This window comes from Buteo buteo, chromosome 22 (assembly GCF_964188355.1).
Source record: "Buteo buteo chromosome 22, bButBut1.hap1.1, whole genome shotgun sequence".
In the NCBI taxonomy this organism is placed as follows: Eukaryota; Metazoa; Chordata; class Aves; order Accipitriformes; family Accipitridae; genus Buteo; species Buteo buteo.
The window spans coordinates 3,738,692-3,750,760 of NC_134192.1; the positions used below are offsets into that span (position 1 = coordinate 3,738,692).

The 12,069-nt window shown below is 41.6% G+C and overlaps 1 protein-coding gene across 1 annotated transcript in view; it reads right to left on the bottom strand.

Annotated features, from left to right (window-relative positions):
- Positions 1–1,257: 1,257 nt before the first annotated feature.
- Positions 1,258–12,069, bottom strand: part of ALG13 (ALG13 UDP-N-acetylglucosaminyltransferase subunit) — a 31,559-nt gene continuing 20,747 nt past the window's right edge. The window contains exons 24-29 of the mRNA XM_075054554.1: positions 11,467–11,529; positions 10,938–11,109; positions 9,518–9,640; positions 4,420–4,460; positions 3,408–3,591; positions 1,258–2,250 (exon numbers count right to left, since the gene is read on the bottom strand). Coding sequence (XP_074910655.1) covers positions 1,985–2,250; positions 3,408–3,591; positions 4,420–4,460; positions 9,518–9,640; positions 10,938–11,109; positions 11,467–11,529 — 849 coding nt within the window. The 3' untranslated portion in view covers positions 1,258–1,984. The remainder of the gene's footprint in view (positions 2,251–3,407; positions 3,592–4,419; positions 4,461–9,517; positions 9,641–10,937; positions 11,110–11,466; positions 11,530–12,069) is intronic.

Sequence of the window (12,069 nt, forward strand, 5' to 3'; positions counted from 1 at the left end):
TGCTTTTTCAAAGAAAGGAGCAAAAAAATCCAGTAGGAACTTCTCCCTTTCTGAGAAATGTCTGGGCAAGTCAAGTGCTCCTCCAGAGGCAGAAATACAACGGCCAAAGTCCTAACTGCCACCAATTACTTTGTTCTGTTTGGGTTTGTTTGGTTTTTTTTTAAACAGCACAACAGCTCATAATCAAATTAGCTATTCGCGTGTCATTTTCATCATGCTTTGACTTTCTACCTGGTTCCTCCATCTTGAAAAGCCATTATTAAATTGCCAAGTTAAATGTACAGCAATTAGAGATTTGAGGAGACAAACCAAAAGCCAAGTCTGCAACCCTCCTGACAGAGGATTATATTACCACCTTCTCTTATGAAAGGAAAAAAAAGGTCTCAAGAGTTTTAAGGAAATAGGATCAACACCAGAAGTGCTGCATGAATTTAAGATAAAATTGAAAGGAGTCACTTTTTCCTACTATGTTTCTGCTTACATGATTACTTACAAGGGATACTGAAGGAAACCCACTTTTTCCCCCTCCCAATTCTGCAGCCAATCACCTTTTCACCACCACCACACACACACACACAAAAAAAAAAAAAATCACTAAACAATAGCATGGGCCCATAGAGTTGATTTCAACTTTGGCAAATGGCAATTGTGCCACTATCTGAAGCTACCAACTTCATCTCTTTATCTAAAACAGGCTATGTGTGAATTTGGAGGACTCAAAATTCCCTACAAGATCTGTCAGGCATAGCTTTCAAAATCCAGCTCAGACACCCAAATGCTGAAGTCATGTGAAAGTCAAGATTTGTTAAATAAGGGTCTTTGCTCCTTTCAGGGCCTCTGGCACTGAGCCGGCATAACCCACACTGGTGCCCTTCTCTGTTAGCCCAGGACAGGGCTATGCCACCATGATGCCCCCAGGACTGCAGGCAGAGCCCAACTCGCGCCCGCTCCTTGTGGATTTTGCATGTACAGAGCAAGTTTCTATCAAGGACAGAGCCTCTGCAGACAGTCATTTGAAAGAACTGCAGTTCACATGCACAGACTAAATGTTTTCTTCCTAAACTTACCAACAAAAACACAACTAGAGTTTTCCACTGCGCCTCCTTCTCACGCTGAAAGCTTTTGCTACTTTCTCATAGAAGGCTGAAGAAGCCTTACCCCACACAAGACAACGACATTTCTTTGGCCCAGGCTGTCAGATGTCCAACCATCAGAAACGTAGCCTGCCAGTGATAAATGACCACTCGTTTTCATGTGTTCAATGCTTTTATTTTGTGCTGTCAGTGCAAATTAAACACCAAGACTACCACCACTTGTGCAACAGCTTTCACAAAACAAATCTTACAAACATACAGCAATATACAACAGATCAAAACAGTAGTCTTACACTTTCAAGAGTCACAAAACCTACGCAGAATGAAATTAGACAGAAGAAATACAGCTATTACAAATATGTGACCACTAGTGGCAAAGAAGCTTTGTTTTGCAAAATCTGAGAAAACCAACCTATTTCAAACACTTTCATCCTCTAACAACCCTGTGCCCAATTTCTACCTGTAGTTGTAATGGCAGCCTATTTCAGTGCTTAAACAAGAACCAGGTGTCTCAGTGTTCCAGTGCAACCCCTCACAGAGGTACATGATGCAACATTCCTTTAGTGATAGCATATGGTTTTTACACATATTTTATGTAGTCAAAACCAAGCTTTGTGTTCCCTGCACTACAGTTTGTGTACATATACTCTTTTCCTATGCTTTCCTATGTAATCGACTAAAACAGTATCTTGTCAAGTCAACAATCACTAGCATAAATCAACAATCACTAGCATAAGCCTAAAGAGAAACATGAAATTTGAATGCAGTTTAATCAACTGAACCAGCCCACCAAGACAGCGTAGCGTTTACAAAACAGTATTAACACATAGAGTTGACAAACAAGATACAAGAGAAACCAAGGGCAAGAAGTGAGCTTATAGCTCCCAGATTTACATTCCTTGAGGCACATCATGAGGTGCAGGGTTAGGTGAGGCAATATAGCTGACCTGGTGCAGCGGTCCAGAACTTACAGCATTAGCAATTTGCGGAGAATTTCCATATGGTGCATTTACTGGATGCCAGGCACTAATATAGCGATAGGCAGGTACTAAAGAATCAAACCCAGGAAGAGATTGCTGGCTGAAGGGGTCCGACACGACTGGGTAATATACTGGCCCATAGGACAGGGGTGGAGGCTCTGCATTTTGAAAGTTACCTTAAAAGAACAGAACAAAATACACACACACACCATATTTTACCATATCTATGGCCTTTTTTATGCAGACTTGCATTACCATGAACACAGCATTATTGTGGTGGCCAAAAGGGAAAAGCCATTTAGATGACAATTTTATGCCCATATATGTCCCTTCTAATGGAGGGGTCAAAATCATTTTGGGTTCCAAGTTACGACTAGAGGACAAACTTGCTCATCTTCTCACTAAACCCTGTTCCAAGAATTGCTTAGCTGCCTTCTGCTTTGGAGCATCAGCTTTCAAGACAAACTCAGATAGAGAGCTAATATATTCTTTCCCTGTTTGATCTCTGACCATGTGACACTAATCTATGCAAAAGAACCACCCTAGCTGAACAGGTGGAAGCATTAGCAGAGCAATAAGCCTGTATGCCTCTGAGCAACAGTTTTGTTATGATGCACTCCTTTCCAACAGTTTGCCAAGTTCCATAGATTTTAATGAGCTAGGCATCTGACCTTTTTGACATCTTTTTCCTCATTTAATACAATCGTCCTGTTTCCTGCCAAGCAGATCTACAAGCTTGCTACAAAGCCACCAGGTGAAACTAAGTCTCACTGTAAATCTTATGCACAGTAAGAGACACAGCTAGCAATAATGGCTACTCAAGAGGTAACAGTTCAGCATGCTGAGCCTAAAACCAAGGCTTGCAACATCTTCCTTTTAAAAATTGCCCTGGAGCTGAAGCACCAGTGCTCAGTGCTTGCCAAAACTCAACTGCCTCCTTTAAATACAGGCATTCTGTTTTGATACCATCACTATTTGCTTATGAGTAAGCAAAGAGATTCCTTCACAGTTTTAGACAGAGTTGCCCCAAGTTAAAGGTAGCGTACCTAGTACAGGTCTAGAAAGGATTACTTCTTCCCTTTTATGGCTTTAGAAAGCCCTTTACACATTGGTGGCTACACCAGTGACTCCGACATACTTCAAGTACTACCACAGATGGCAGAGGAACTTGTGATAACCCCTTACAAGGCATACTCTACGTCCTCTCAACCTCATGCTTCCTACAGGACAGCAAAGCTGCAGGCAAGCAGCTCCCATGGAGCAGTCATGCTCTGAAAACCTGTTCCCTCACGTCTCATTAGTTGTGTCTGTGGTGTAACACTCAGATACTAACCATTTGCAGGTGCTTCCAAGGGAACATGGTGGACTTCAGTTCGCCCAGCATCAGTGTAGACCTGAGGTATTGACTGATCTAGGACAGGAGCTGGCTCAGCATATGCTGGATAAACTTCCACAGGCGATGGTGGCAGCGCTGGCTGTACATACACCATGGAAGGCCAATAGCTCTGATGATAATACTTGAAGAAAAGGAAAAAAAACCCCACAAGGTCATGCATACAACCACATACTCTCCATCCCTCCTCCAAATCACTGCTAGTTTCAGATCTAAAGCTCCCAAGAAGTGCATTTTTTCCTTCCTAGCCCCTTAAGATACTACACATACCAAAACAACCCAATACTGCCTACCAGAAAACATACTGCAATACCTGCAGCAATAGCCACCTCAGTTCCACATTGCTGTTGTGTCAGAAATCTTTACAGAGAAAGATTCCCACCTATCAACTTTGTCATATTCAAAGAGATTTTTCTTATTTCTTCAGTTGAAGAAGCTGACATTACTTCTTTTACTACCCTGAGCAGCAGCAGCAGCACTGACACCGCATATGACTGCTGGTGCAGAGACAACTCTTCAGCAGAGCAAGAGCTCACAGAACATGGAGAAATAGTGCTAACCAGTCTGAACACTGTTGTACAAGTCCTAGAAGACTCAAACCACACACGCCTAAATGGTCTTTGATGTCTTGTCTAGGTACACACCTTTTCTTAAGAATGGCTTGGGTTCCTCCCTTATCTTGAGGGAAAAAACAGTATTTATCCACCGTTCTCCGCAAAAACAAAAAAAACCACCACCACAACCCAAAGGAAAACAACTAATGTGCTTCACATTCACTAATGTGCTTTACTTCCCAAGCTGTTAATCTCCACCAAGCAAGCCTATATGTATTAATAGTCAAGTGCACAGGATGTACATTTAGCATGCTTGGAAGTCTTAAATACATCAGTACATTTGTCAAGAAAAACAGTTTTCAGAGGCAATTTTCTATACTCATTTTAAAAGCACTTACTTGCAATCCCAGATTAAAATAATACCGCAAGACCTTCGTATCTGAAAGGAAAGGTTATGACATTAAAGAGCAGAAGAGCATAAACCAAGAAGCAAAAGAAATTTACACACATTAAGAGCATTTTATTTTAAGTTACTCAGTGAATAAGTGAATGAATGAATTTTAGCACTACTTTTTCTTTAAAGTTTCAAGGGTAAAGAATACATCTTGAATATAAATAGTTGTTAAACCTACTTTATCTTTTTCAGTTAATCCAGTTAGCTATTTGTGCAATAGTAGAGCATTTGTCTGACCAACTTACTATCAAACTTCAATGATTACATTAGCTTTAATTTAATGTTTATTCATCTTGATTACTCAAGTGATAATTGTCAGCGTTGTTACAAGTCTCCCCTGTCAAAGCAACGAGGACTTAAGCAATTCTGGCTTCCTATTAAGGCTGCATTTTTAGAGGAAAAGTATTTTATCAAATAAGAATTTGATTATGAGCCCCTAAATCAAGTTGACCACTAAAAGCACTCCCTCCCTTCCTCACTACAGAAATGAGAAAGGGTTTGGGAGCACACAGACAGGCAGGAGCAGCCTTCTCATACACGAGTGACAATCCACCCCCAATGTATATGCATTAGATACACACTCTGCATACATATTGCAAATACCCATACGGGGCTGGCATGCGAGGCAACATGCCAACTCCATGGAGGCTCCAGCTTCACAGGGTTTCTGCCCAGTGTGAAGTCTGGCTCTGCCACTATCTCCATCTTCAGAGCTTTGTTGAACAATGACGACAGAGACGTGTCATATGCAGCAATCCTAAGACCTTCTGACCTAGTTCTGGGGTCCCCCCAATTGTCCTATCAAGTCAGAAAATGGAGGAGGGGGAGGAATAAGGAATATATTCCATCCTTCCCCTTCCTCACAAGGGTACTCAGTTCCCTGCTTTCTTGCAAGCAGTCTTTTACGTCTGTCTTCCATGAACTGAATAATTTGCCCCCAGGCAAATACACAACATGCTGAGAAGCAATTCCAGATGTATGGACGAACCTTGAAACCACTCTCCAAGAACAACAGGGTTTTGAACTTGGAAATACAGTTCCAACTGTCCAAAAACAGTGAAGCAGTTTTAAACCTTTAAAGTTGACCATTGAAAAGAAAAAAAGAGAGCACATTTTAACCCTGTGACACAGTTCCGGAACTGTGCACAAGAGACATTGTTGATTTCTCAGATTCAAATACAGATTTGTTTTAAAGGCTCAGGAAGAGCAAGTCACCTATTCCACAGCAGTAGGTTTGCACATGCATGCACACGCACAGACTTTGCTTTAGTACTACTGGGAACTGAAAGGGAAAGCAGGGAGACAACTCAAAAGGAGCAAGCCACTAAGGGCTTCAACTTAGCAACACCTTCAGAGTTACCATATTTACCATCTTCTTACCACCTACCCACTTAACTCTAGACCAGGGCCTTGGCTCCACATTGCTCCCCTGTCCACCCATCTACAATGCATGCACACTTTCCCAGCCCTGCTCTTCTACGCGTCATATTTTGCTTCAGATAGGCACAGTGACAGAAATGCAAATGGCCAGACTTGAAATGCACGAGGATTTGTTCCTCTGTGGCTGCTGCCAGTTCTCAACTCTTCTACTGTTCAGCAGCATATCTGATCAGGGCAACAATCCATGCAGCTATTTTAGGAAGTGCACACAGATCCTTCCTTACATCTAACAGCTGTAAGCTTACTCCTGAAAGTGCTGGTGATTGGCTGTGATGCTGACCAGTCAGTATAATATTAAAAATAACCCAAAGGCTAACACAAATGCCAACTTCTTAGTATCTAGCTGAAACTGCATCCATGTTTGGAACAAGTTGTTGTGGGTTTGGTTTTTTTTTTTTAAATCTGAGCTCATTCTTCAATTGTTTATGCAAATCTATGCAAAACAAGCATAAGAGTCGAATGAAACAGCTGCTTCATAGCAGCAATGATAACAGTACAAAGGAGAGCTGGGAGACTGAAGTGACAAACTGATACTGGAAATACTGACGTCTGTGGAATGCTGGAACGGAAGCCAGTACAGTAGGAGACCAGTTTTTGTTTATATTCCTCTTTTAGATGTCTAGAAATCAAGTCAATCTTTGCTAAAACATGACTACCTTATGAAGCAATAGCTAAGCCAAAAAAGTGAACTACCCCAACATGAAAACATAAAGACCATGTTGACTACTGATAAAAATCTCATCTCAATGCATCAGGACAAAAATCATGATGGAATTTTTACTGTGCTGATGGGAAGCTCTGGTCAACCCTGAGCACTACTGCAGTCTCTGGAACACAGTAATATCAAGTGGTCTTTTATCAACAGCTCCTTCAAGTACAAGCGAGCAGGCAAGGGTAGGACACCTAAGGTCACCAAGTTAATAAACATGTTTCACAAGCCCTAAGATCCATTAAAAAAAAAGATCTCAGAGACTGTGAAAACTGGAACAAATGCAGGGGTACCAAGTAACACTAAGGCACAGGGCAGGGTTTCCTCCCAAGTCCAGGACTTCAGTCTGTTGACAAGTCACACCCCCCACCTATACCATGCCATCTCCAGCTAAGTGCACAGAACTCTAGGTCAAGCATACCCACATACTTTACCCCACACTACTCCAAAGCTTCTGGATTTAACTTAAAGGCCATAGAGATTATACTACAGCAAGCAGTGTGTCAACATAAATGCTACATGCAATTCCTAATTAACTACCAACCTGAAAATCCTTAACAAAATTTCTAGAGTCTATGCCAAGAAGAATATGGCCAGTATTATGTGGAGTGACTCAGCTGAAGAGCTACAGGCAGGGTCTGAAGAGGTTATTAATCCACATCCACTCCAGATTCTTGTCAGTACACTTAACACTCAACCCTCCTAAGTGCTGAGAGCCTCAGTTAAGTGCATTCAACTAAAGCTGAAAACCGTTAACACTGATGTGTGCATAGCATCATCTAGAGCGATACTAATGCAGCAGGGAAGTGTAAACAGAATATTCAAGATTAACAAAACCAGGAATTGAGAGCACCTGCAAGAGAGCAGAGTTACTACAGACCACATTAGCAGTACCTGTGAAAGCAGCACACGCCATAGTGTTTTGGAACCTGCCTTTCTCCAGATCAAATTCTGACAAGACAAGCATGTTACATGGTAAATGCAGCTAAAAGACTCCATACCATTTCAGCCCAAAGTTCTTCTGCAACCTACCAGATGTAGCTACCTGAACTGTAGATACCAAGAGCAGCTCTATCTTACCCAAAAGTAGCCCTCTAGGATTAGGATTAGTACATTGAGGAAAGGCCCACACAGGGACAACAGAGCTACTTTAGATGGCAATACGTCAAATGAAGCATGAAAACATTTTGCATTACTAAAACACTTTATGCTCCATCTTCAAGTAATAGATTTTGGAATAAAAGCCAAAAGCTTTACAGTCTGATGCAATAAAAGCTACAACTGCCATATACCTAAAATGCAGTCAGTTACAGGGATGTTTGGGTTTTTTTTGGGGGGAGGTGGGGAGGAAAGCAAGTCAGGCAGTTATAGCAAAACTACACTTTTCAAAAGAGTGTAAAAAGGAACACTTGGATTTCACAGACCCTACATATATGCAGCCAGTTCATTCCCCCACTCACCCATGAATGAAAAACTACTCTCTACACCAACAGGGAACATGGGAGATTCAGGAACTTGAAATAAAAGTAGTTAAGTCTGATATAACCATGTCATCTCCTGTATCTATAGATAGCTGTTAGAATAAGCCAGCTATGATACACAGACTTTCAACATACCCAGTGTATGGGGGGATATTTTAAAAGTTTATTATTTCAACCAATGTGCAGAGATATACCTACTACTTCAACAGCAAAAATGTCAACAGTCAGCCAGTTTTGCACTGCTGCTCTTCAGAGTAGGCTACAGCTTACCTCTAGCTTGACCACACTACTGACAAAAATAGCTTCCCCCCATGCTCCCTGCCAGAGGAGGGACACAACCAACACACAGCCAACAATCCTTATCAGTTAAGACAAGACACTGTGGCACACAACAGTTTTATCTGCCTCTTGAGATGTGTGCAGCGATGCAATGGTGGCACGCTTGGGCCTCACAGCATTCTCCACCTAGAGAAAAACAAGTCACATAGCATAATAGCAAGCAGTACTGTTATTCCTGTAGCTGAGAGGCACTTAACTTGCAATAAGGACAGCAGACAGCTTGATCTTTGGGTTATTAAAACAAACAAACAAACCACCAGCTCTGTGAATTACAGGGTCTGTTTATGCCTTGTCAGCCATAAACATGGCAGAATAAGGGAATAAATTAATAACAAAAAAAATAATCAAATATGTATATGCCTGTTGCACTGCCTACCAAGCTTGGCTGTCTGATGCAACCTTGCATGGTACGCTGATATTCTTAAGTTTTAAGAGCAAGTTGACCGATGATTACCACTTTCAAAATGAAGTCCACATTCAGCTGACAAAGCTGAAAGCTGTTTCTGAGCTGCTTTGCTGGTTGGTACTATGTTCTTTGCACGCTTGTTGCTTAATAGCTGAAACGTACCACAAACACTGTCATAATTGATGCCCGTATACAAAAAAGGCTAGGCACCCAAGGAACAAGACACTGTATCTCTGCTGTTTGATGCCACAGAACGAGATCTTGGAGCCCTACAGGAAAACACCACAATATCCCACTGAACTGTGCAACAGCACAACTGTATAAATACACAGGTGTTTTTTTTTTTAATCAGTTACCAGAAAAATAATTACTCCACCAAGAACCAGTATGATATAGGCTAAGCACCCTCTCCCTTGGTATTCCTTTCTTTAGGATGCTGTCTAAAGCTGCAGCCATCACATATTTGAGTCCAATATGAACTTGCTATTCAGAACTGGGAATTAAAACATTTTTAGCATAAGCATCCATAATATTATTTCTCACTCCCTGTGAACTGCAAAGAGCCATTTCTTCTCACTAGAGGTATTCTGTTAAGTTTCCATGGAGAACACAAGTCAGAAGTGTGCTGAAGAGCAGCAGTAGTAAAAGCATAAAATACCATCGTTACCTCGAGGTAGATCACTGCCACTGGGATCACAAGAGTAAGGTGGAAGAATGGCACCAGCCTCTCCCACCTCACTGACTGGAGGAAGAGGAGCTGAATAAACTGGAAATGGCATTGAAGAAACTGCTACAATTAGAAGGAAACAAAAGTCAAGTCAAATTTGCAATGGCATGTCAAATGAGCAAGATGCTAAGTCACACAATTAACCATGTACTACTTCGTCATCTCAGTGCCCCTAAATGCAAGCTTTAACACAGTCCTCTTTAGAAATCAGTTCAAAAGAAGTCCAGAAGAAATTTTAAAACTAGATGGGAAGTTTCCAGTCTCACAAGCCTTAACTGTATGGCTATCTGCAAGCTTTGTATTCCAGTTAAGAATAAATGTCTTTTTCAATCATTTCTCCATGCTAGAAGGCAGGCCAGACTTTCCTTACATAACTGTCTGTCTTGGAACAACAGGGAACAGATTAATCACTTTAAGTCATCAGAAGCATGACAGTAAGCCCACAAAAACAGGGGAAGGTTCAAGACATGTCAGGCCACAAATATTTTGGACAGACTACTGTTAAATATTCATTAAGTGGTCCACACCTCTAACACACCAGTGGGTTATTTGTAATGGCATCAGCAAGCAGACAGCTTAGAAACTGTGCCGACTAAACTCTCATGCAAAGCAGAAAGAAACAAGCCAAGGAGAAAAACAGAGAAGAAAAAGGGAGACGGAGTTGAGCAGAATTGCAGGTGGAGGGTTTTTTGGATACTAAATGAAGAGTTACAGAAGACATAAAAAGTCCTCTTTCTAAGAAAGGAAAAATCATTTTTTCTTAACAGACATTTCACAAGAACTACATAGATACAGCATTTCAGGTGACAAGTGCACCACGTGACAAACCACAAATTTGATCTCCTTGCATAGAAGTAACTAAGCACAGGTGCTAACTAAGGGGCACAAAATTGAATTGGACATTTGTGTGGATCCTGAACTATCCCAGCCAGTGACACTTTTGGAAAGGATAGTAAAGCCTCAGGACCAATATCTCAACTCAAGAGGAAAGTTAACTGTAGGAAACAGGGGGGAAAGGGAGCTGCCATGAACTTTTGCCTTCTGAAAAAGAACTTCCTAGCAAAACAGTTGGCATTGATGGCTAAAGGTGGCAAGGGAGGAACCCAAAGCAGAGACCTCCAATTCCCATGCAAATTCAGGGGCAACTGTCCCCTCCAAAGCATGAAAGCAAGAAGTCGGCAGTGAAGTTACAACTACTAGTAAGTCATTTTCAGACAAAGCAAGTGACTTTTTTTTTCAAAGCCTTTTAACATTTGTCTTGGATAGGTGGGGGAGGAAAGGCGGTGGAGGGCGGTGGAGGGAAAGATGTAACCAAAAATGTAAGACATCCAAGTTGACAGCCATAGTATGTACACTCTACCTGGCCTCCCTATAGAAAGGGGAGATACTATGACTGGCTGAACTGCTGTTTGTGGGGGAACTGCTGTTGTGACACTGGCTGGACTGGAGGCAGCAGGGTTTGAGGAGAAGCCTGTAGCTGGAGCAGCATAAACACCTGCTGAGGTTGAGATAGCCGTAGAGTTCACCATCACCTGGAAAAGAGTCAGAGTATTCAGCAGGCTGCCTCTACAACTGGCTTTCACAAAGACTATGGAAATATCACACAGTTCAAAAATTCTCACTTCACATAAATGCATTTTGGAAGTCCTAGCTGTAAAGGTAACTAACTATCCCAGTTACCTAAAAATTGGCTTGAAAATACCAGTTTAGAGTTGCAGACACCTGCAAGGCACCTTCCTACCCTCCTGTTTTGCTTATATTTATATGGAATTGTATTCTTTGCTATAAGATGGTGTAAGAGGCAGGTAGAGGGACCCCACAAACTGGCACTAACCAAGCGGAGTGGTCACCTCTCCAAAGGGCTACCACAATAAAATACTAGATACTACCTTCTGGGGACAGCTGTAGGAAGCCACTCCATCTCGAGGTGACACAGAGATCGGCCCTTCTTCCTAGAGGGATTCCAAAGCAAAGCATGGTCCATTTAAGAAGCAAAGAAGTCACAAGGCATACACACACCCTACTCCTAAATTTTTAAAATTTATTTACTGACTATACACACACAGAGGACCTTTTGTAACTCAAGTAAAAGCAGTTTTGTTCTGACATGCACAGGGCTGGCTTTCAGCTCTACTGTAGGCCAGTAGGTGACTACAGATTTAGTTTCAAGTTTAAAAAAAAAAAAAAAAAAATCAGAGGCAAGATCTCTCCAGTCCCACAGTGGAGGAATGACACTAACTGGAATAGGACTTGAAGGGTAGCATGATAAAAGCAAGCGCTGTCTGGAGCGGAAAAAGAAGAAAAGTAAACAGCACTCAAGTACATGCTTTCTCTTTGCAGAAGGGAAGGTGGAAAATCATTTATGTATCTAGTACAATTCAGACTGTACTTGCAGACTCAGACAAAAACCTCACCATTTAAGGAGGAAAAGGGGGGTGAATATATAAATGAAACCATCATTCCTTTCTTCCAAAAGAAGTCTCTGACCTACT